General features: G+C 39.2%; 1 protein-coding gene across 3 annotated transcripts in view; it reads left to right on the top strand.

Moving 5' to 3' along the window:
* The first annotated feature begins 6,282 nt into the window (after positions 1–6,282).
* The window catches only part of KIF5A (kinesin family member 5A), a 63,253-nt gene continuing 43,740 nt past the window's right edge, over positions 6,283–25,795 (top strand). For all 3 annotated transcript variants that reach the window (XM_087710590.1, XM_087710591.1, XM_087710589.1), the window contains exon 1: positions 6,283–6,678. In XM_087710590.1, coding sequence (XP_087566716.1) covers positions 6,550–6,678 — 129 coding nt within the window. In that variant the 5' untranslated portion in view covers positions 6,283–6,549. The remainder of the gene's footprint in view (positions 6,679–25,795) is intronic.

The following is a 25,795-nucleotide window of genomic DNA, read 5'->3' as shown; positions in this document are numbered from 1 at the left end:
ATTGTCTTTTAAAACATGTTTCTTTTCACATACAGAGAAATATTCTGCCTTTTCAATATTTCCAAGGATATTTCATTTTTCTGGGAGAGGGCTGGATGATAACTTCCTACACTACCCAATGCTTCAAAGACCTGCAAGCAGGCCACAGGCTTCACCTCTCTTTTCTCATCTGTCCCTTTTTAAAGCTTCATTTAGTTCAATCCATCTGGAAGAAAAAGAACCCTCTTTGCCAAGTATCGTAGTTGTTCTGCTCTTGTCTTCTTTGCCTGCTGAAAAAAGCTGCTGCACTTCTGCTTTCATTACATCTTCTTCATGTGTCAGGCCTCCTCTGATTTCTGCTGTTTTTGCAATATCTGCCCAAATAGCTCTCTGTTTCTTGGAAGAGTCAGCATTGGTGATGATTAAAAGGTTTTACTGTATGCATATCTTCCTGGCTGGGCCATTACTTAGTCTTAGGAGCTTAGAGAAAGGGGGTGGTAGGAATAATTCCAGTTACGTAGTCGATTTCAACTGTATTCCTGCAGCACCTAATAGAGGACTGGAATTGAAACATATGGCATGACAATTATTGCCTGGTTAAGCCCCATGAGAAATTCTGTGTACCTCAAACCTGTGCTTTAGTCTGAAAAAATGTTTTTATCAGTCTATGATCTCTTGATCCCCTTTTATTAATTTACTGTGAATTCTGCTCATTCACATCCAGCACTTTCAAGGGAGGATTTACAGTCACGGACCTTATCTGCCTTGGAGAGCTGCAAGGCCGATATCTGCAAAACTCTTGAGTCTCGGAAAGTCACAAATCAATTAAGCAAACTAATTGTCCCCTGCAAACTCCACTCCCCTTTTGCTCCTCTTTTATTTCCTCTGGCAGGGGCCATTCATCATCCACCTCTGGCCCTACTCCCAGGTCAACCCCTGTTCTTTAGCTTTTCTCTTTGTCTGGCAACTCTGCGAATGCGCACACTGGAAACAGGCGCCAGCTGTTTGTCTCCCTCACTGATGTCTGACTCTGAAAGCAGCTGATAACTGGCATATGGCTCTGGCCCCCTCTCTGCCTCCAACTCAGAGCCCTCATCAGAGCCTTCCCCAGACTCCAGGACTGGCCCATGTTCCTCCCCAACCTCCCCACTGTTCAAATTTGCTGCCAGCTCCACTGGCCGGTGGCAGGCCACAACACTTATTTAAAATTATATACGTTTTTAATATTATACATTAAGGCCAAGTACTGTATACATGAGTACCTAATATATGAGTACAAATAGTTTTCATATATTTCCTTATGTAATTTAATAGGAGAAAAAAAGTACAGCTCAGACATAATGTCATTTGAAGGTTAGACATGGGCAGAAAGACCTACAAAGGAGTTTCATCAGCAAGAGGGGAACTTTTACCTGGATGGTCCAGTTAGAAAATTATGCAAAGGTGAATTGCTAGCATGGGTGTCCTTGTCAGGGAAATAACAACAACAGATGCAGCCTAGAAGCCACTCGATCAATAAAATTGATTCACTCTTCGATTCTAGGACCGGGTTCCATACTTCCTGTTCCAACCTCAGGTTTAGTCCATGATTTTTTTTTTTTAAAAAATCTTCTTTGAGAAAGGTCTGTTTCCGGTGACTTAATGCACATAGGTAATGTCTTGGAAACAAATGGAAATGGTTTGTCATTGCTTACCGCAATGTTTTTCAGCTTCCTATATTTCCCACCCAAGTACAGACCAGGTCTAACCCTGCTTAGCTTTCTTTCAGCCAAAGTCACAAAGTGTAGCCATCAATGGTAATATTCAAACGGAGAGAACATTTGAAAATGGCAGCAAACCGTATCAACCATTAGCACCAGTCACTGGTATTTGTAATGCATTTTTTAATGTTCAGTTGGCTGAGTTTCATGTTTAATGAATAAAGTAATAATAATAACAACAACAACAACAACAACAACAACAACAACAACAACAACAAAAGAAGGAGCAGGGGCACAAAAGATCAGCTCCTAATTGATAAAATGATATTGGAAAATTGTAAGAACAGAAAAACGAACTTGTATATGGTCTGGATTGATTACAAAAAGGCATTTGACTCACTGCCACATAGTTGGATCATAAAATGCTTAGAAACAACTGGCATTAGCAAAAATATTACATCCTTTACTGAAAAGTCGATGAAACAATGGAGAACTGAGTTGGCAGTAGGGAATGAGATCTATGGAATGTTTAATATCAAGCGAGGAATTTTCCAGGGTGATTCACTTTCACCTCTTCTCTTCATCATCGCAATGATCCCACTATCAGTAATCTTAAAAAAAATGAAATTAGGCTACCAAACAGCCAAAGAAGCTGAAAAAATTTCGCATTTACTATATATGGATGATTTGAAACTCTATGGAAAGTCAGAAATAGAAATCCAATCATTGACAAACACAGTCCGAGTATTCAGCACCGATATTTCAATGCAGATTGGCATGGAAAAATGCGCCACTGTATCCATAAAAAGGGGCAAAATCACTGCATGTGAGGGAATTGAAATGCCCAATGGCCAACTAATTAAATGCAGTGAAAATGAAGCCTACAAATACTTAGGCATTCTGCAGTTGGATAACATCAAGCATGGAGAAGTAAAAACTATTGTCAGGAGAGAGTACACCAACAGAGTTAGGAAAATTTTGAAATCTAAATTGAATGGTGGAAATACAATCAAGGCCATAAATACCTGGGCAATACCAGTTATAAGATACACAGCTGGTATAGTTAACTGGACACAAGCTGATTTGGACATTTTGGACCAAAAAAACAGGAAACTAATGACAATGCATTACAGTTTACATCCACGTAGTGATACTGATAGATTATACCTGCCCCGAAAATCAGGTGGCAGAGGATTATTACAAGTGAAGCAAACAGTTGAAGAAGAAAAGCATGCACTGGCTGATTATTTAAAAGAAAGCCAAGAACATCTATTAATCGAAGTAAAGAACAAAAATCTACTGAAGGCCCAACAGACGAAACAAGAATACAGAAAAGATGTGATAAAATCAAGAATGGAGAGTTGGCAGAACAAAGCACTGCATGGCCAATTTCTGGAAAAAATAAAAGATAAAGTGGACAGTGAACAAATTTGGTTATGGTTAACAACAGGTACATTAAAGAAAGAAACAGAGTCACTAATTCTGGCTGCGCAAGAACAAGCTATCCGCACAAATGCCATTAAGGCCAAAATCGAAAAATCCTCTGATGATGCCAAATGCAGACTTTGCAAAGAAGCTGATGAAACTGTTGATCACATACTCAGCTGCTGTAAAAAAATTGTGCAGACTGATTATAAATTGCGGCACAATTCAGTAGCACGAATGATCCATTGGAATTTGTGCAAAAATTATAATATTAAAACAGCAACAAACTGGTGGGAACATCAGCCTGAAAAAGTCACCGAAAATCAGATGGTCAAGATCTTGTGGGATTTCCGTATACAAACGGACAAAATACTGGCACATAATATACCAGACATCACACTGATTGAGAAAAATAAGGTCACAATCATAGACATCGCAATACCAGGGGATAGCAGGGTCGCCGAGAAGGAACATGAAAAAATCGCAAAATACCAGGACTTAAAAATCGAAATTCAACGACTATGGCACAAACCAGCAGTGGTAACTCCAGTGGTAATTGGCACACTGGGTGCTATTCCAAAAGCACTGGAATTACATTTAAAACAGTTAAAAATTGACAAAATCACCATCAGTCAAATGCAAAAAGCCGCACTGCTTGGATCTGCACGCATATTACGAAAATACGTTACGACGTCCTAGGCCCCTGGGTGGGGCCCGACTAGTAACCAATGCCAAATCCGGCGAAACAACTGGCCGCTGTGATACAATTGTATAATAATAATAATGATGATGATGATGATGATGATGATGATGATGATGATGATGATGATGATGGCAACAAGAAACTTTCTCCACATAAGCTGGATTTTGAAAGTGGTAGATGATCTGTTAATTTAGCCCATGTTAGATCCCATTCTTGAGAGCATTGTGCCTATGCTGAAATGTATGTTAATCCTATTTGGCTTATTAACTGTAGAACAATCCTGCATTTTGTTTCTAATTTCAGGACTTTTAAGGAGCATTTGGGCACCAAGCAGTATACGCTGGGTTTTCAAAATGGTGCCTTTAGAATATTTACCTTTCCATCCACAGGCTCTTTGTTGTTCCTTTATTTAATGATTCTTTTTTTTTTAAGGAAATCAGCAGGCAGCAAAGCAAAGACTGATTTATGAGAATGCTCGAGGGCTCTTCACGTAAATTACACCAAACAAATTCTTAGAAAATAAGAAATGTGGAGAGGGGCAGCAGCAAAAAGCAGTGTTTGGAAATATTTGAAAAGTCCAGAAATAAGAGGCAGAGTAGACAGCATTCCAGGAAGTCACAGGTAATGGTGAGCAGCAATATTGTTCATTTGGCTTCTAGTGGCCACTGACTTGCTGTGGCACTGTGAAAGTTATTTTGTGAGAATACCAAGGATATGGTTTCATTCCAAATACATCTACCAGCCCCAAACATTTGGGAACTTAGACTTGAACTAAACTCAAGGCTGTGAAAATATAAGCACTTCTTGACAGCACACTAAAAAGTCTTTTGAAAAACCAGTCAAAATGTATTTTAAATAACTAGGAACAGAATATTCATAGTCTTTAAAAAAAAAAGAAAGGAAAACATATGTCTGGTTCGATCACTCGTTTGGAGAAGAATTGTCAACTTTTATCACAGTTGATGAAGGAAGAGCCAGCACAAGCACTGGACTGAGCAAATAGTTGCCTTATAGAATTATTCTATTATGTAATTCCATTATGGTCTATGATTAGACACTAGAAAAGCAGCTATTTGCAGTCACTGTACAGGACATACTCACCATTCATTTTCGGGTCAAGTAATTCCAGTTCTGTCTCTATGCTCTGTATGGTCATAAGATGAGAATCGAAACAAAATTGAGAAATGGTTTGTCCATTTCTTCAGAGCCAAGGTGGCGCAGTGGTTAAATGCAGCACTGCAGGCTACTGCTAGATCAGCAGGTCAGCGGTTCAAATCTCACCGGCTCAGGGTTGACTCAGCCTTCCATCCTTCCGAGGTGGGTAAAATGAGGACCCAGATTGTTGGGGGCAATATGCTGACTCTCTGTAAACCGCTTAGAGAGGCCTGAAAGGCCTATGAAGCGGTATATAAGTCTACTGCTATTGCTATATTCACAAGTTCCATTTCTCACAGTACCATCAGATATTGCCACTCATCAATATCCTCATCATATAAAAATTATATTGCTTATTGTGATGACTTCATGGATTAATCAATCTTATTATTGGTTGAATACATAGCAATAGCAATAGCAGTTAGACTTATATACCGCTTCATAGGGCTTTCAGTCCTCTCTAAGCGGTTTACAGTGTCAGCATATTGCCCCCAACAATCCGGGTCCTCATTTTACCCACCTCGGAAGGATGGAAGGCTGAGTCAACCTTGAGTCTGGTGGGATTTGAACAGCTGAACTGCAGAACTGCAGTCAGCTGAAGTAGCCTGCAGTGCTGCACTCTAACCACTGCGCCACCTCGGCTCATAAGGATACTACCACGTTAAGCTTCATTCCTACATAATGAGTTGGAAGCACTTTTCAGCAAGTCAATCCACAGGCATTGCCAGTTACAATTATATTTAAATGTCTGTCCTTACTACCGTAATAACATTTCCTTCAATTTATAAAAGACATGCTCAATTCTTATTCCCATTTGTTTGGAGCTCTCTTAAAACCAATCCGAAATAACCAAATTAATTGAGGAAAAATAACACATTGCTATTTCTAGTCTTCTAGAAACAATAAGCATTAGGTGAATTTTTCAGTGATGGCTGAAAAATTATTTGAATTAGTCCCACACCATTCAAGTCCCATTCAATTGTGATTTTTTTTCTTTCTGTGGATATTTCTGAAATAAAGGAGAAGCTTTTAAAATTTTACCAGCTGCATACAAAGAGGAAAAGTAACTTTTATAAACTTTGCATGACAAACTCTCACTTTCAGTATTTTCTCTTCTATACATCTATTGTCTGTAGGCTCCCTGTGCTGTTTTGCATCTGGAAAGGATAAAGAGACTAGCTGGAAGGTGCAGTTCTTTTTTTAAAAAAAATCATGTCCACCTTAAAGCACTGGGGCTGTTCCACCTTAAAAGTATTAACCCTGAGCTACAGCCCAACCCTTTGCCTGATGCTGATGCTGCCGATTCCTGCAGCAGGAGGAGGGGGATACAGGCACTGCAAGTAGCATCCCAGGGTACCACAGGCACGGAAGACTTACCAGCCCAGCTGAGAGAGCCAACTGCTCTGCTGCTGTGGGGTGACAATCTAGGAAAGACTTCCTCTTTGTGATCCTTCCTTCGAGAGTGCCTGCGTGCAACCTGCTTTTGCCTGTCTCTCATTTTGCTTGGGAATTGTATCTCCTGCTGCTCTTCGCTCCTTCTAGCTACAAAAGCTGCACACCAGGACAAAGCCCCATTGCCCAGCCAGCATGACTACCGAACTCAATGAATGCAGCATCAAGGTGCTCTGTAGGTTCCGGCCCTTGAATCAGTCGGAGATCATACGGGGAGATAAATTCATCCCGGTTTTCCAGGGCGATGACACAGTCATCATTGGGGTAAGCAAATACTGGAGGTGAGAGAAATACGTACATCTGTCTGGAAATGCTTCAGAAATGAAAGGCTCTCTCATTTCTTGATCCTCTTAGCAAGGCCTGTTCTGGATGGCAGATTGCCCTTGGGTACAAGAGCCAGTTGCTCTTAAAACCAGCTGAATTTACACACTTAAATTCAGCTCTTTTGTGTGCTAGAGGGCCATTCAGGTGGAATATTTTATATCTTCCTGCTAGCTTAAAAGATATCAGCATTAAACAAAGGTGCATCTTCATCTGTCCAAGAGAAAATTGATAATGGTAGGAAGATGCTTTGAGGTTTTTATTTGTGTTTGCATCCTTGAAGCCACTGGGTGTGGCTACTAGCTATTGGTTTGACTCCTGGGGGAAAAAATAAAGGAACCTCTTAGAATTAGATGGAAAACAAAACCAAAATTCATAGCAAATGCAATGGTGGTTTCTCTCCGTCAAATTTCTTTGCAAGTCCTGTATTTTCTTCTCTTTCCGAACCTTAAAATTATTATGTCAGTTCAACTTTAAATTATACTGCTCTTTCTCCTCCACATCCCTATCTACAGAGTATTCGCTCAAAGATGAAAAGTTGATATCTAATTTGATTTGCCAACATTAGCAATTTGTGATTTTTCTGGCAATTGCCACTGCATCCTATCCATCTCCATAATACTCCATGTTCAGTTCCATTCATAAGTATAAGAATACAAATTATGCAGGTGCTTCCTAAATAGTCTGCAGATTGTTTACACATGTCTTGACAACGCCCCTGAAGCTTGTCCTTGGGGTCTCTGTGTTTGTTTCTTTTTATTATAATTCTGGGTTTTTGTTCCTTATTGTTTGGCTATTTCGGGAGCTAAATATACCCTCTAAGGGGAGGAATCATGACTGATTTTGCTTGGAGTAGAAACAAATATGCTGTTACCATGCTGAACAATTATGTTTAAACCCCCCACTCTCATAACCACAATGCCGCAAGCCATTATTTTATACGTAGCTGATTAGAATTGTGGGACTAAAGAGTGTGTATATTCAAGAAGTAGCTAGTTGTCACTTTGCAGCCAGCCAGCAGATGAATAATCTATGTCAACAATCTTTAAACTATAACTTAGTTCATCCACTGGCCACAACTGATAGATATTAAATTTTAATTAATCTGGTTCCACCCAAGGTGACCCAGTTTCTCGTGGTGTATGGGAGGATTCAAACTCCCAAATAGTCTACTTACTGCACATGAATTTATGCTTCCAGGGTCTCTCCTATTCCCTTGTAGCAGATAAAGTTATCAATCAGCATGGCCTGACTGCTTTCCTATTGCACTGGCAAATTAAGGCCTGTGATCGCCAATTTATATTCCACTTGGATGTCAAATTGTTTTCTCTTGCCTTGGCTTGGAAAAGGCTGGCATGTAAAAAAAAGCCTTTTTGATTTGGTCCTGCTGCACTGCAAAGTCATTCCAGTTGGTGGGTTCAGCAGAGATTTTCAGTGGAGCTCCTGAACACGATGGACCTGTGTTCACAATTCGTGTTGTTTCATTCTTTATAAAGCCTGTACTACAGTTGTCTGTTCATTTTGAACTACAGTCAAACTATTCGAAATTGCTTAAGCTCTAACCCAGTTATCACCAGATCAGTTAAGACTGGCTTATTAAAAGATGGATTCATTTGGGCAGTTGAAGTTGGGTAGGGTTTTTTCCCGCCCTTTCCTAAAAGACAACACCATTCTTCTTCCTTTGGAAGAAAACCACATGAATTTCACTGCAGAGAGAGCAGGCAGCAGGATGCCTGGACTCAGTTGCTTGGTCATCACTCAGAGCAATGACTAGGAGCCTTCCTTCCTAGGTACCACTCCCTTCCTTTGTGTTCAGCTCTAGGCCACTCCTGGATCCAATTCTAGGTTACATCCTCATTTTGATGCTGCCATCATCTTGCTCTTCTGCCCTTTACTGCTCTTTCCAGTTGTGATTGCACATGGCTTCCAAAGGTTTTTTTGGGGGGGGGGCGTCTCCTTTGCCTGGGCAACAGGTAAAGCCACTGATTTTGCAATCAGTTATCTATCCACTCCAGGACATTTGGAATGAGCAATAGTGATGATGTATTTATTATTTGATTTGCTGGTTTTTATCCCCATTGATGCCGAAACAATTTCCAGCTGGAAAGAGCTTATGTTAATAATTGATTTTGTTACACATCAAGGAAATCAAGTCTGCTTATCTGTAGCTTTTTTTCTCCTGAAATACTCTGGGAAAATTATTCTCATATCTTTCATAATCCTCTAGTCCTGGTAAAAATGGTTAAAACTCTGCTGCTTTTGAACATGTTCTAAGGAGCCTTCATGACTATATACCTTTTTTTTGCTATTATTATATCTTGCTATAAAATAGAAATAAACGGTGTGCAATGCATGAACCTTCTTTCTGAAACACAAATATTTTCCAGAAATCGTATTGTAAAATACAAGCAACTGATCACCACAAAATGGTGAAAGTATTATTCTCTATTATTCAATAGATGTAAAACAAACCCCATGTCATGTTTTGCTGTGTACCAATACAACCTAGGTCTAAAAAAACAAACAAATCTAAAGATAGCTAACCACACCAACCCCTCCCCTTGACAACATCACTTTACCATATGAACCATTTCATCAGTTCAGTCCCACAGAAAAAAAGGAAAAATTAAGGATAGCTTTGCTGTTGTGGCCTGCCAGCAGCCAGCAGAGCTGGCAGCAGAGTCAGACAGTGAGAAGGTTGGGGAGGAGCATGGGCCAAACCTGGAGGCTGGGGAAGGCTCGGACGAGGGCTGTGCATTGGAGGCAGAAACAGGGCTAAGGCCATCTGGCAGTGATCAGGTGCCTATGGAGCTAGATAACAGTGAGGCAGAGGAACAGCTGGAGCCTGTTCCCAGCGTTCCAATGTACAGAGCTGCCAGAAGAAAAGAACAACTCAGAAATCAGGGTAGACTTGGGAGTAAACTCACAGGTGGAAGGTGATTGGCCCCTCCCAGAGGAAATAAAAGAGGGGCGAAAGGGGAGTGGGTTTTTGCAGGAAACAATACATTTGTTTGGTCGTTAGATTCATTTCAGGAGTGTGAAGATCTGTCTGTGAATCTCAGAGACTCTGTGTCCAGTCTTCCCTTGCACAGCACCTCATTTGGAAAATATTTGTATGGCCACTTTCCAAGATAGATAAGGTCTGTAGTCATACATATTCCTTTGAAAGACTGTTTGCCAGGCCTTGCTGAATGTGAATGAGAGGAATTAACATTTGGTTAATAAAAGGAGTTTTGTCAGGACCAGAGCTCTGTCTGGTGCTTTTTGGGGAAGCCTAGGTCAGAACACTTGCATCATTGAAAAATGTCTTGATACCGTTGTAAAAGGCTAGGCTGCAACATGTACATAAGTTTCTCTATCCTGGTTAATATCCAGTTGAGGCAGATTCTAAACCTATCATCTTCTTCACCATCATAAATAATGGAAGAGCTGGTTGGGGTGATATTGAAAACAACTGGAGACTATTTGTTTGTTTGTTTGTTTGTTTGTTTGTTTATTATATTTATATGCTGCCCTTTTCCCCCGAAGGGGGCTCAGGGCGGCTCACAACTCAAACCAGGGAAGGGGGATACAGACAAAAAATTTTTTAAAAAAAATGACACATAACAATGCATAATTTAAAACACACAACAGTCATACCATTCGAGATGGGGGCAACAGCTCTTTAGCCCCAGGCCTGTTGGAACAGCCAGGTTTTAAGGGCTTTGCGGAAGGCCTGGAGGGTGGTGAGGGTTCGAATCTCCACAGGGAGTTCGTTCCAAAGGGTCGGAGCAGCCACAGAGAAGGCTCTCCTCCGGGTAGTCGCCAGTCGACACTGGCTGGCGGATGGAATTCGGAGGAGGCTTAATCTGTGGGATCTAATCGGTCTAGTGGAGGTAATTGCCTATTTCCTGAGGGAAGGCTGATCTGGAGAATCCAGGTCTGCTCTTGGATTTAGTAGGAAACTCTTGTTTCTGGGAGGCCTGCCACAGCTAAATCAGCCACGCAACAAGCACTATGATTCACCGATGTTTGGAATATTTTAGTCTTTGGAACTATTCAAGTTGGTGGACCTTTCTGGTACAAATATTCCCGGGAGGGGGGGGAGGGAATTTAAAAGGATGTGTGGTGCAACTTAGAAAGTGGACATTCCCCTGTACTAGCAGAATCAGCAAAAGGAAGAACTGCCCCAATACTTCTTCCTTATTTACTTTTTACCAAGTCCCATCATTCATTCTTCTCTTCTTTCTCCTGACATGGGTCATAATTCACTTTCTCCTTATCTTAAAAAGGGGAGAAGGAACTTCATGGTAGCTGGTAAGAAGGCCCTCTCCCCGCCTTTTGAATTTTAACTACTTTTGTCTTCTGATATAATATTTAGTTTTTATGTTTTTAGATTTTACTTGTGCACTGCCCAGAATCCCTCTGTGGGGAGATAGGCAATTTTCTAAGTTTGATGTATAAATAAATAGACAGAAGCACAACTCTCTTTAAAAAAAAAAAAGTTTAACTTGCTTATTTGGTTTAGTCACGATATTTCTATTCTGTACCACATGGAAATAGAAAATTCTACCTAACAAAAGAGGAGTTAAAGCTCAAATGAAAGATGATACTAACTTTTTTTAAAAGTTTATTTTAGAACATCTTTGTTAAAGATTTATACCCTGTATTGTTCTGGGAAGTGGGGGGGGGGTTGGGGGGAGGTGGGGGGGGGTTCGGGTGTGGAGCATGTGGGAGGGGAGGTAAATATTTGTAAAAGCCTTTTTTTTTCCCAAAAATTTTCAATAAAAAAAAGAAATAGAAAATTCTGTTGTAGTTTTTAGAAACCCCTAAAATGGTAAAATATTCAAAGCAGAATTAAAAAAAACAGCAACAGAATACGGCGTAAAACTAGCAACAGGGATAAAAGAATAGCATAAACAGGACTAAGGAACAAACTAACTTTTAGACTGAAGTTATTTGAAAGATAAAAATACCGATAGAACAAAAACGAAAGTCAGAAAGTACAATGTGCAAATCCCTCTGGAGAAATCATTCTGTGAGTAGGATGATACCACTGTAAAACCACTTTTATAAAAATCACCCTCCTCACTCATGTAAATTTCAGAATGCAAGAAAAGCAAATATACATTTCCAATTAATTTCCAATCATTTCCAATTAATATCATAATATTATTTTTTATTAAATTTACCTTCTTTGTGGCAATGAAGATACAGAACAGCCTTTAGATTCACTTTTCCTCCAACTTGGGCATCCTCAGGATACACGACTTCAACTCCCAGAATTCCCCAGCCAAAATGGCTATTGCTGCGACTTCTTACGTTTGAACTTTACTGTTGTAGGAAACAGCAAGGTTGGAGAAGTGAATAGAAAGGTACCATTTAAATCCAATAAAATGAACTTCACTTTGCATTAAAAAAAACACCAGGTAATGGGATATTTTGTTCATTTTATATATAATGCTTAGTTATAAAACAAAGGCCAGCCTCTCCATAAGAGAAAATCTGAATTTGTAAATATTTGGATAGAATGTAGATTGGAAACCTGTTGTGATAATAAATGATCTTATTGATTTCATTACATTCTGCATCTCTATATATGAGAGTTATCCTACATGGTAAAAATGCTGCTTTATCCATTCTCACAGAAAATCAAGTTTTTCCATCTCTGCACCTCAACCAGAAGCAGGATGCCTGCTGGCCTGTTACTCTCAATTTTTGCATACCGCTTGGGGGTATAGTTTCTTGCCAGCTGCCTGGGCTTTGCTCTCTGCTGGTAAGGACTTGCATTTCCAATGAGCTATTTTCTGCAAGAGTTTATTGTTCTGTGATGATGCTAAGCAAGTAATCTATTTTCTAAATCATCATCATTATAACCTTCAGAATGATTTAGTAACCTGCTAAGTGGTTTCTGGTATGGAAACACATGCTTAGCAAATATAAAAATCTACCTTGTAAAAACCAACTGAGTTGTAACATAGATGACCATTTGTGCAGAAAGGAAGGAATCGGTTCACTGTGAAAATGAAAGGGGAGACAACTTTCCTAAATTTCCCTATTCTAATTTGTGTATTGAAATTCATATTTAATAATAATTACTGGATTTTAAATGGAACCCATATATATTCCTTCACCATAGTATAAACTGCTACAAGAGATTGTGCCCCTAAAAAACCCTGTTGTACAGGTGTTTACCAATGTTGGGCCCTCCAATTCTTAACCAAATATTGTATAATACATGGTCATTCTATTAATTTTGTCCCTTCTGAAACAGCCTGCCAGGTTTCCATGTTGTCCAAGGAGAAAGCCAGGCTACTCACTGCATTTTGTGTGGGATTTTATGTTGCTAATAGCTAACAACTACAATAACTTATTAAGCTGCACTATGAAATACTTTTACTAAGGGACAGGCTACCTATTATCTTAGGTTCAGGGGTGGATTTTGGCCGGCGTTACTACTGGTTCACTTGTGTGTGTGCTTCGTGTGCATGTGCTGAATGCACGCTGTGTGTGCATGCACAGTTTAATAGAAATTGTTCTGCGTATGCGCAGAACTAAAAAAAAAAGATGGTGACGATGGCAACAGGGAACCAGTTTGGAGGCGTGTCCAGCCTGGGTCGCTGCCAGTTCTGTGACCCAGGCTGGGATGCCACTACCGGCTCAGCCAAACCGGACCGAACCGATATGAACCCACCTCTGCTTAGGTTGCATATTTTGCTCAGTGTCAAAGTAATCTTCTAAAATAGATGAACATTCCCATCTTACCAAAAGAGAACTAAGATTAATTTTCCTAGTGAGAACATCCTGCATAATGTAGCATTCTTATTTCTGAGTGAAGCTAACCGTGAAGCTGTATGTACACTCCTGATACTATTTTTTTTACTATAAAAATTTGTATATAAATATACTTAGAGCTACTAGTTTTGAAACTTACAAGACAGACCTGTTCTCTAATTGACCATAGTCTGTATTGTGGAAGAGAGATAGCTTTGTTATTGAATTAGAATGGAAATCTAACAGAGGAAATAACCTTCTGCATAGTTTAATATGGTAGTCCAAGTTTGAAGAAGATATGCTGTTATGTAGTTCATCTGTGGAAGCAGAAATGACTCCTCAGTCCCAGTCTGGAAGCACAGTCTACACAATGGGAACACTGAAAATCTATTATTGTAGTATCTCTGAGTGTTATTCTGTTACTCCATTCACAGTTTCCAATCTGTTTTTGGCAGCCCCTATCTTCAAAGTTGGTGGAAGCTTCATAGCACAGGGCTTCTGTTGTGGAGTAGCTGAATCAACTTCACAATTTATCTGAGCTTTCATACCATAGTATTTCAGGATGATCCAGAGAGCCTCCTTATTTACAATTTCAGGTGCCTTTGTAAAGTCAGTGAAGACCAAGTAAAGAGGCTTGTTCTGCTCAATGCACTTCTTCCGGACTTGCCTCGCAACAAATACCATGTCTGCTGGTATGGGAGGTTCCTTTTCAAGAAAGTGATAAGTCTGTTCAGGAGAACATCTTGCCTGTAATGGACAGCAGTGAGATAGCTCTGTGGTTTCCATAGTTTGATTTGCTTCCCTCATTTATATAGAAAACCACAATAAAGGCATCACAGAAGTCATTGGATTAAGTCTGGGTTTTGTAGTCTGCCAATGTTGAATGACTTTCTGGCAGTCTTTGGTTGTTTATGACGTAAAGGGGGCAATTTGGTCTAAAGTTCAATGTACTGGCCTTGGAATCAAGAGATTATGAGTTCTAGTCCTGCTTTAGGCATTAAAAATGGCTGGGTGACTTGGTAATCACTGTCTCTCTCAACCAAACTCACTTCACAGGGTTGTTGTAGTGGGGAAAATAGGAGAAGGAAGGAGTATTAGATATGTTTGTCAGGTGTTATTTATAAACAATAATAAAGGTGGGATATAAATAAAATAATAAAATAAAAGTTCAAACTGAGGACTGCCTGGACCAGCCTATAATCTGTCCAGCACTTAGCACCTTACATGGCATGAGTGATTGTGATGTTCTTAAAATTATGCTGACAACCTATGACACAGTCAAATAGGTGCAAGTATGGGGTTTTCATTTTGTATTGAACATTGCAAGTGTGAATATTGTGTTGTTGATGTACAAGTCATTGCTGCTTAGTTTTTCCATTTCATGTTTCCAGAGGACTCCATCATCCAGAAGGACACATCTATCACTTGCCAGAGTTATCTGAACAGTCTGCTCCAGGTCCTCATAGAAATTTTCCTTGCCTTGTGAGAATTGGTGTGTAAGTGCTGACAATGGTGATATAGCGTGACTTGATAAGACAAAATCAGAACTTCATAATGTGTTCATTTATTCCACTGGGTAGAGTAGAGATGTGTTTCAGCAAAGCAGTTTTTATTGCAAAACCTACTCCCTGAGTCGTCTTGTCAGTCTGTGGTTTCCAATTCCAAAAGAATGTATTGACCATTCTTGCTTCTTCCTGTAATGTACTGTACTTTCATCTGCCAGCCTGTCTCACTGAGTGCAGCAATGTCAGTGTTATAGAGTGTTATATAAAAAGATGTTGAGGCTCTAAAAAAATATAGAGAAGAGCAACAAAGATGATAAGGGGACAGGAGGCTAAAACATGTGAAGAACGGTTGCAGGAATTGGGTACGTCTAGTTTAATGGAAAGGATTAGGGGTGACATGATAGCAGTGTTCCAATATCGGAGGGGCTGCCACAAAGAAGTGGGGTGGTGAGGTGGTTGAAACTATTCTCTAAAGCACCTGAAGCAGGTAAAGAAGCAACATATGAAAACTAATCAAGAGAGAAGCAACCTAGAACTAAGCAGAAATTTCCTGGAGGATTAGAACAATTAGTGGAAAGCCTTGTCTTTGGAAGTTGTGGATGTTCCAAAACTGGAGGTTTTTAAAAAAGAGATTGGACAACCATTTGTCTGAAATGATCTAGGTTCTCCTGCTTCAGTAGGGGTTGGATTAGAAGACCTCCAACGTCCCTTCCAACTCTCTTTTTCTTTATTAAAGAAAAAATTTGGCTGCTATGAGTAATGTTCATCTTTTGGGCTATGATAATTTGTCTGTACCCAGCAAGGAATGGATATTCCAAGTTTCAAAAATGAGTTTTCTTTTATTCATTTTTCTTGATTCTTGACCACTAAATAGATGATTTGGTAGCCATGGTTAACTGGCCAGATGTTGCGAGGCAGGCAATGTGTAGTGTCCTTTTTTTCCACCCTCTCCTCATGTGTGGGTGGGCAGTGCTATCCTAGAAGTCCTGCCCAATCATTCTGAATTCTGCCAGACATCTCTGTGGCCCTGGTCCTGAGATGAATGACCACTGGTCCAAGGGCCAATCATACGCAGGTTTGTGACCACAACTGCCAGTGGTCATCTCCACCTGTCGCTTTGCTACTCCCCCATTGCTGAAAAGCCCCAATGAATTAGGTTTGGGTTAAGATGATTTTCAGATGAGTTGTAGAGGAAGATGAATTGCACAACAGAATCCTGTGGGTGATGGAGTCTTAAGTTTCATAGCTGTTGTACAGGGGCAGTCCCACTCTCTCGGTAGAAGGGACTTTAATCCAGCATGACATGGAGAACATACAGCTGGAGACCTCTTTTGTTGCAGTGGAAGATCAGATTGCCTAAGTGTATCGTTGTGCTGTTAGTGCTCCATAATGCCTGGTGGGCCTGTCAATTTGCCAGAGTCAGACTTCCTATGCTGTAATAGACCAATCTTGTATCTCACAAAGAGTCAAAGGCCCATTGGCTCCCTCATTTGGCTTGACCCATCTGCCTAAATGCCCCCTGTACCTGTTACAGCTACTTAGAACCACATATGACAGTGCCAGGTGAGGTCCAAAGGTAAATCAACAACTGTAAAAAGGCTACCTGTCCACCACAGGTGCTACCCCTTCCTTGAACACCCCATATGCCCCTTAAGTAAAGCAGAAGTGTAATACAATATACCCGTATTTTTCAGAGTATAAGACGAACTTTTTTTCCTCAAAAAAGAGGCTGAAAATCTGGGTGCGTTTTATTCACTGAATACAGCATTTTCTGCCTCCCGAAGCCCCACCCCTTCACCAAAATGGCCGTGCATAGCCTCTAGGAAGCTTTTAGAGAGCTCCTGGGGGCCGGGCAGGGCAGAAATGAGCACAAAATGGGCATTTTTTGCCCCCCCCAGCCCCCAGCAGCCCTCCATAAGGCTATGCATGCAATTTGTTTGACGAAAGAGACCGTTTTCACAAAAAATGGGACATTTCTTGCTCATTTGCCCACCTCCCAGGAGCACTCTGCAAGCCCCCCTCCAAGAGTATTCATGCCTTTTTTTAAAAAAACAGGCCTGTTTTTGCGGAAAATGTATTGTTTTGGGGAGGTTTGCAGAGTGCAAAAACTTTTCCCCCTCTTTTGGAAAGCTCTTTAACTGATTGATGAGAATTACATTGATCAAGTGCTGTGCCAGCAGAAACAAAGTCTTAGGTGCTGCAGATTGTCAGCGATTTCCTTCTCCAGCACATGGATAAATACACCTGGAAACATCTCCCTACCTATCTACTCTCTCCCCCCTATCTACCTACTGTATTTCTCTCTCTCTCCCTCTCTACCTACCTACCCTCTTTCCCCCTACCTATCTACTGTATTTCTCTCTCCCCCCTCTACCTACATACCTACCTACTCTCTCTCTCCCTACCTACCTATCTACTATATTTCTCTCTCTCTCTATCCCTCTACCTACCAACCTACCTACTCTCTCTCTCTCCCCCTACCTATCTACTGTATTTCTCTCTCTCTATTTCTCTCTCTCTATCCCTCTACCTACCTACCTACCTACCTACCTACCTACACTCTCTCTCTCCCACACCTACCCACTGTATTTCTCTCTCTCTCTCTCTCTCTCTCCCTCCCTCCCTCCCTAATTACCTACCTAACTATTCTCTCTCTCCCTACCTACTTACTGTATTTCTCTCTCTTTCTCTCCCTCTCTATCCCTCTACCTACCTACCTACCTACTTTTTAAAAAAAACTTGTCTCTTCAAAATCTTGGTGCGTCTTATACTCCGGTGTGTTTTTGGTGTGTCTTATACTCTGAAAAATATGGTAAATAAACAAAATACAGAAGATTTAGGAAGGATTTGGGCCTAAATTAAGGGAATAGGTTTCTGGAGAAGGCTTTCATTCCTGACTTTGACACAGTGGTTGTGGAATGTCGAGTCAGGAAGGATCATAATATGAAGGTTGTTATAGGCATTAATTGTTTTTGACATTCTTAAACAGGCAGGCCTCTAACAAGTTGTAAATTAAGTCTCTGAATAGATAATAGAACTATTGGTGCCAATGAAGAAAAAGCACACACAAGAAAACATACAAAGAACAGAGTGATGTTTCTGTCTTACCCTGGCAGAAGAGCCATTCGATTTAATAATCTGGGAGAGATAAATTAAACGATTCATAGGGATCCTGTGTTAATGAATTCCTTTAATAAGGGTTGGAGTTTTGCTGATTTACTTTCCAAGATTCTATATTCTAAGTTCCCCTCCCTCCCAGTAATTAAACTAGACTGATGACAGTCACTGTGAATGCTACTTCCCTATCCTTCTGTTGCTATTTAGGTATTTAGCACATATCCCATAATATGGGAGTGTGATTTTATAGACATACATTTCTTTACAAGAGATTTTATGCAATTTAAAATTTAATTTACAATTTAGGTTATTGGCTGTTTATCTGAACCACCAAGTAAACACTAGATTAGAAAGGAATGAAGGAGAAGTCTTGCTGAAGCCACTTCAAATGTCTAAGGTTGACAGTTCAGTTCCTTCTTATTTCTAAATTGTTCTGATAAACTTGTTCGACAATTGCCTTGTTGTAGAAATGTGTGATTTCATGATGTAAATGACATACCATCCTAATTTAGCTTTGCTGTCCTTTGATAGTATTATTTGTTTCAATTTATATACTAGCTATTTGTAGTAAAACCTCAGCAAATATTTGACTACAAGTAGTCCTCAATTTACAACAGTTCATTTGGTGACCGTTCAAACTTACAACAGCACTGAAAAAAGTGACTTATGGCCACTTACAACCTTTGTAGCATCCCTGTGATCAAAATTGAGGCGCTTGGCAACAAGTTCATACTTATGACCGTTGCCATGTCCCAAGGTCATGTGATCACCTTTTGCAACCTCTTGACAAGCAAAATCAATGGGGAAGCCAGATTCACTTAACCACTGTGTTACTAACTTACCAACTGCAGTGATTCACTTAACAACTGTGGCAAGAAAGGTCGTAAAATGGGGCAAAACTCACTGAACAAATGTCAGACATTTTGGGCTCCATTGTGGTCGTAAGTCGAGGACTACCTACACTGTGCATTCAAGAGGCCTGGAAGACGTAAATCCTCCAGGAAATTTGACAGGAAATTGCAAAGACTCAAAGTGTGTGGCCAATAATTAGCAGCTTAACTGAAACACTAATACACAAAGAGGATTACTATATTGAACCCAGAACAATTATCCACAGGGAACTGTTGGACCTCCCAGAATAGCTAAATTCATTCTCCCAATAATTCCAGCCAACACAGCTAATGATGTGAGTTCAGCAAGACCTAGAGTACCACAGATTCTCCATCCCTGCACCGAATGCTCTCCGTACTGTGGCCTGGCTGTCTCTTGCTGTTTCCTACTGCCGCAGGATGTGAAATGTGACTACTACTTTCCCTGCAGTGGGTTTCTTCAATATTCCTGCAGTCAAATATGATGATTGCTTTTAAGGCAGGAGAGAAGTAGCCACAGCCCACAGGGGATGGGGGTGGGGGAAGAGGAGGAATATCCGTAGCTTGGCAACCATGAGGAGAACTGTTCATGCTGCAGAAAATCTCAGAGATAGGGTGAAGAAGAACAGAGCAGGAAGATGGAGAGCTACATTGGTCTTCATCTACTCCATGTAGTGGCTTCTGACTTAAGTTAGGCAGCTCTTAATCTAGTACTGCTTTAACATAGATGCTCTCCTCCAGTTGTTTTAATTGGTCCATGATTCGGACAAAAGCATCTGCCTCTCTACTGGGGTGATTCTGTAGCAAAATACGAGTGAGGGGGGCACAGTTCAGCAGAACTGTGCATAATTGTAGTTTGCACCACCACTGCCAGAACCTCAAAATGATATCTAGCCACATGTTTTTTTCACATTGATGTTATTTTCAGATCAGCTCTTTTCCTGACTATGTACTATTTAATGTATTATTGGGATGTATTTTGTCCCTCATTAATACAGAGAATCAGTTTTTTTAATCTATATGCTACTAAAACTTCAATTCCTTGAATCTTGAAATGGGGGGGGGGGGGGAAGTGCATAGTGAGACAAAACTTTTTGAATTCCGGTGCCTTAGTTAATTTACAATCCGGGGCCCATAACTCTCATGGAATTGAAATTTAACAAATTTTATAAAATATTTCTGTGGTATAAACATTATTTCAAAGCAGTTTATAACCTAATACAAAATGTCATGAAACGTTTCCTGTGCCGACTTGCTATACAGCTCACCATAGCTAAACGGTTTGTGACATAATATGAAATGTCACAAAACATTTCTTGTGATGGTGTTTGGTTTTCCTAAATTGTTCAACGTGAACTATTTTAAAGGCAAATACAAATCTGAATGTATCCCAAGTTTTCCAGTGAAGGCAGTAGATTAGAAGATCTGTCTTTGTTGAAGACATTGAGAAATCTGATAATGAAATATCTTTGAAACGATACCAACAAGGCACAGGTTGACTAGCAAAGAGTTAAAACTTTATCTAACAGGAAGATTGTATGAACAGATAATATAGCTGTAACTTGTGCCAGTTTAGCAAGCCACAAATGTGTCTCTTGCATTTTTTCTTTTCTTTTATATATTTTAGTTGTCTCCTTTCCCTTTTGTTTCCTTCTTTATATTTAGTCAAATGTTCTCAAAGCTTTATCCAAGTTGCCTTAATTTCTGCCCAATATGCCTAATGTAACCATAACTCTTGAATTATTTCAACACAATATAAGTAATTTGCCATTTCTTTCTGTATGTGTTTAATAGAGAAAATAATGTTTGAGTGAATCAACCTTAAACTAGGAATACAAATGGATCTCTATATCTATCTATCTATCTATCTATCTATCTATCTATCTATCTATCTATCTATCTATCTATCTATCTATCTATCTATCTATCTATCTATCTACCTACCTACCTACCTACCTACCTACCTACCTACCTACCTACCTACCTATATCTTAAACAGTAACTTAAATCTTTTCCAGTTAAGAAGACTTAACTTTGGATTTGGACAGCTGGTACTCTTTGTTTTTTCAGTTTCTAACTGTCTTATCCAGGTTTCTAGCCCTCATTGTGCAAAATGAGAAAATTGTAAGCAGTATTTTGCGCAGTACCACAAGGGGTGCCCATAGCTGTCACATGCATCAGAATCTCATACAGTACAGTATAGGATTTCCCGTTCATGTTTGTAATTGTTTCTTGCTCTGTTTTTGTCATTATAATATCTATTAACAGTAAATTAGATTCTGTCATTACTCATATATTAGACTCAGAACGGAGTGTGCAGCTTAAATTGACTCATGAGGAATGAGCCTATTGACTTATGCTGTACTATTTCTTTATCCAGCAGATAACTCTTTAAAGAATTTAGGATAGGGAGATGTGATGACCTTTGTTGTTTAAATGGCCTTAAAATGAGTATTCAACCATAATAGCTAAATATAGTTTTCAAATTGGGTGTTTTGGGATATCAGATACTGTAGCATTAGATTGCAAAGAAAAAGCAAACAAATATTTCTAAATTTTCCACTTAGAAATATGAGAACCAAGTTTATGCACTCAGAAGCATCCATTTGGTCACTTTTTAAACAGAATATTCCAGAACTGCAAGGTTTCGGTAGTTTCTCTTAGCATGTTCAGAGTACAGGTACATATATTGTTGACATCCAACCACAACCAAGGCCAAAATTTCTGTTGCTAAACAAGGCAGTTGTTAAATGGGTTGGGTCTCGTTTTACAGCCTTTTTGCCATGTTTGTTAAGCAGATCCCAATAGTTGTTAAGCGAATCATGAGATAATTCAATAAATGTAGTTTCCCCTCATTGTTTTTGCTTGTCAGAAGCTCCCTAGGAAGATTACAAATGGTAATCTCAAGACCCTGGGATGGTGGGATGCCGCAGCCATCGTAAATACATGCTGGTTGCCAAGCACCCAGAGTTTGATAATGTGAGTATGGAGATACTGCAACAGTCATAAGTGTGAGAACTGGTCATAAGCCACTCTTTTTCAGTGCTATTGTAAGTTTGGTTATTAAACAAATGCTTGTAAATCGAGATTTGCCTGTAAATACCCTTCCTTGATTTTAAATGCATCTGTAGTATCTGTAGCCATGACACCTGGCATTTTTCATTTTAAAAATAAGAGGTTGCTGCTGAATCTGTGATTGCCATTCCACTTGCGGATTACGAATGGAAAATTCTTGCCTGTTTGATATCTTTTCTGGTTTATTATGTTTTGTGTCTTTTATCATTCTATCCCAGTTTTTCCTTTAATATCCTGAGGAAATTATCCATATGCCCTTGTTGTTTCTCTTTTTCTACATCCAGCACCCTGAGATGACTGAGTACTCAGGGTGCAGATTTTGCGATTTTGGTGGCTGCTTCTATCACGGACAGAAGAAATAAATACAGAGGAAATTGATTATAATCTTAGCAGATTAAGCAAAGGATTGTGGCTGTAAATGAAAATGGACCAGGATTCAGTTCAACCATACTCTGTTTTCCCATCTTATTTTCTTTTTACTCCCCAAATAAGCACTTGGCCTTATTTTTGAGGAGGTATTATTATTTTTGAGGTGGAGGAGGTGGGTGCACATGGTCACCTCATGTCTGCTGCTGTGTTGCAATATTTTCGGGGAGGGCTTATTTTGGAGGGAAGGCTTATTTTAGTGCATGCGCTCAAAAGCCTGATTGGACTTATTATCCGGGGAGGTCTTATTTTCAGGGAAACAGAGTAGAAGAACCAAGTCAGTGGTGGGTTCCTACCAGTTCAGCCTGATTCGACCGAACCAGTAGTGGTTTGCCAGCCTGGGTCGCTGGAACCAGCAATGACTCAGGCATGCCACACCTCTGAACCGGTTCTCCAGGTGGCACTGTAGGCGCTGCCATCTTATTTTTCAGTTCTATGCATGCGCAGAACAATTTTAATTGCAATGTGCATGTGTGGATAGCATGCATCACGCGTGCGCAGGTACACGGCAGGCACACGAGCGAACCAGCAGTAGTGCCTGCTGGAACCCACCCCTGAACCAAGTAGTTATTATCTTTGATTTCATAAGTTGCAATATTTTCAGTTTTCTGCTTCTTATACTTTCCTAGAATTCTTGGGTGTAAAAGTGTCTATTTTTCCTCACCAATTTCATAAATAAAGGAAGGACTTTAAGAGGACCCCACTACCTTAAAAAGGATTGGTCAGAAAAAATTATATCTGGATGATCATAATTCTCAAGGAACCGAGCCATACTATTTAAAGGCAAATTGGGGAGAAAGCTCTTATTTTTTCTTAAGCAGAGTAGATTTTCTTCTATTTTTCCTAATGTGTACACTATATTTAAATGAACAATTTGTTTAAATTCAATTACAATTAAATTATAGTTTTGCAGAAAAGTTAAATGTCTTGCTTTCAGCATCTTAATCTAACCATATGCCTCAAAAGATTAGTCTATTATGTCTAATATAATATGCCAAATTGAAGTTAGCAATATTCCATAAATTTACAAGCCCCAAAATGAAAGCAGCCAAGTTAGTTTTTTTAATATATGGCAATTACTATTTATGCTGGTGCCAATTAAATACCAAATTATTGCTTCATATAGCTTGTACAGATGTATGTACAGAAGCATAGCTTGTAAAATATGCATAGATTAGAAGCATTTTTATAAAATGTAAAACCAGTTCAATACTTAATACTATGTACTGTTATGTAAGGAAATGAATATAAAATCACCATTCTGTACCCAAATTGATAAAAGAACTTTATAACTGCACATTTGTAGTAATTTGTTTTTGGAGTATTGTGTATTATGTTGTCTGTGTTTAATTTCTTTGCTATAATCTACCATTCAGACAAAACCTTTGGTGAACGCTATGCGGATAGTATCATTATTTGCTTTAGCCACTAGATGGCCCTGATGAAGGATGAAGATATACTGTACATGGGTGGACTCATAAATTTATGTTCTCTTGTAAATGAAACAATAAGGTTCTTAGATAGACTCTTGGCAGGTAACATGTTTCCTCTAAACCACCCATGTCAACTGCGATAGATCATCATAAAATGTTCGATCTGGGCTTCTTTTGAACAGCATGGCAATAAATCCAAGCTATAGCTACTAAAAGACCAAGGGATTGGAACTGACATTTACTTCATTTGTGCTTCACGTAGTTGCTGTGATTTCCATAGGGTTTCTAGACATTTATCAATATTATGTGCCTGTATTTGATTTTAAAATCCCATCTAGTTTAGAATTGGTATAGCTAAAGTTTTGCTTGTATCTACACCAGCCAGTCCAGCTAGTAAGATCATTACTTTTGTTGGCTGAGAAGACACAGCATTGATCTTCTACTTATTATAGTTAGGCTGTGGCGTTTTCTCCCTGGGGAAATTCAAGACGTACCATAGTTGTTAATGCTTCTGACGCCAGGCTCAACGCTTTCTGTTCCCTCAGGTATTTTCATTCAGTCATAATCTTGTTAGAATTAGCTTTATGGTAGACTTTCAGCCAGCTGTTTTTATTTAGTTGTTATATTACTAACGTTTTTGAAATTGGGTTAGCAGGCCGGTTTATGCATCCAGAAGAGTGTGAGGGCCTTCAACCAGGAAGAAGTAGGCAACAGGTAACAGGTGATCTGAAGGTGTCCAAAGCAAAGAAGCTATGACTGCCTGCATCTCTCATTTCTCCATTCCCCCAGAGAATGCCTCATTTCTACCTTGGGCCAAGGGAACTTTGCACAGGGCTAACAAAGCTCCTTGTTAACAAACAGGCAGTTCAGGTTGATGTGGTTAGTCTCCCATTTTACTGAATGGTGAGTAAGGCTACTGTATTCCCAATTCATTTTGTCAATGCAAATGGCTTTTTTTTTTAAGAACAATGACTTTTCCTCTTCTACCACCACCTCAATTTGTAGGAATCCATCTGTATGGTTCATCAAGAGATATAGGGAAGAGTTAGGAGTCTAAAGCTGTCATTGGGGCCCAGATTCTTTAAAGCAATCTTTTTTTTAAAAAAAATTATTATTTTTGAACAAAGACAAACAAACATAAAAATAAAAAAACCATCTTCCATTACAAATTGTAGAAAGCATGTCAGTTGGTTACAGTACTTCCATGCATCTCTTCCATAGTCATCACCTGCTTTTCATATCAAATCGCATATTTTAAATTCACATATATTCATGTATATCATGATTATTATATCTCAACCTTAATTTGACTATAACTGTTTTACATTCTTTTATATATAATATTCAAAATCTAGAATAGGATTATATGATAACATTCTATTAAATCATCCTAAAATTGTCCAATCGCAATACATCTTTATAACGTATTCTAGATAAACCTCCTTTTAAACCTCCTCTCATATTCTCCATATGTTGTTTATATAAAGTTTCATATTATCAAACTAGTATATGTGTATGTATTGTTATCATTATTAATCATTATTTAACTATAGCTATTGTCACTTCATTTTATACATACTACTAGTAAACTAAATTTAGCTTAGTTTTTATTATACATTTTCATTGCATCAACCCATATCTTTCCAGAAATAGTGCAGTTTTATATCTCTTGCCATTTGTAGCATTAATATTCCAGTTACTTTCTTAATAAATCTTGTATGAACTCTTCACAACATGTTGTTCCTTTCATATATCATAGAAGCTCGAAACCCAACATCTGCTTTTTCCATCAGCTTATCTTTGGTTATCACTGGTGCTTCTGTCAAGATTTCTCTCCTTATCTCCGTCAATTTTTCTCTTTTCTTCTTCTGTGCTTTGAAGT

The sequence above is a fragment of the Thamnophis sirtalis genome, unplaced genomic scaffold (genome assembly GCF_051295495.1).
Source record: "Thamnophis sirtalis isolate CommonGarterSnake01/CBP01778 unplaced genomic scaffold, rThaSir2_p1.2 scaffold_3, whole genome shotgun sequence".
NCBI lineage: Eukaryota > Metazoa > Chordata > Lepidosauria > Squamata > Natricidae > Thamnophis > Thamnophis sirtalis.
Note: the sequence above shows the minus strand (reverse complement) of the source record. Positions and strands in the feature narration are given on the sequence as shown.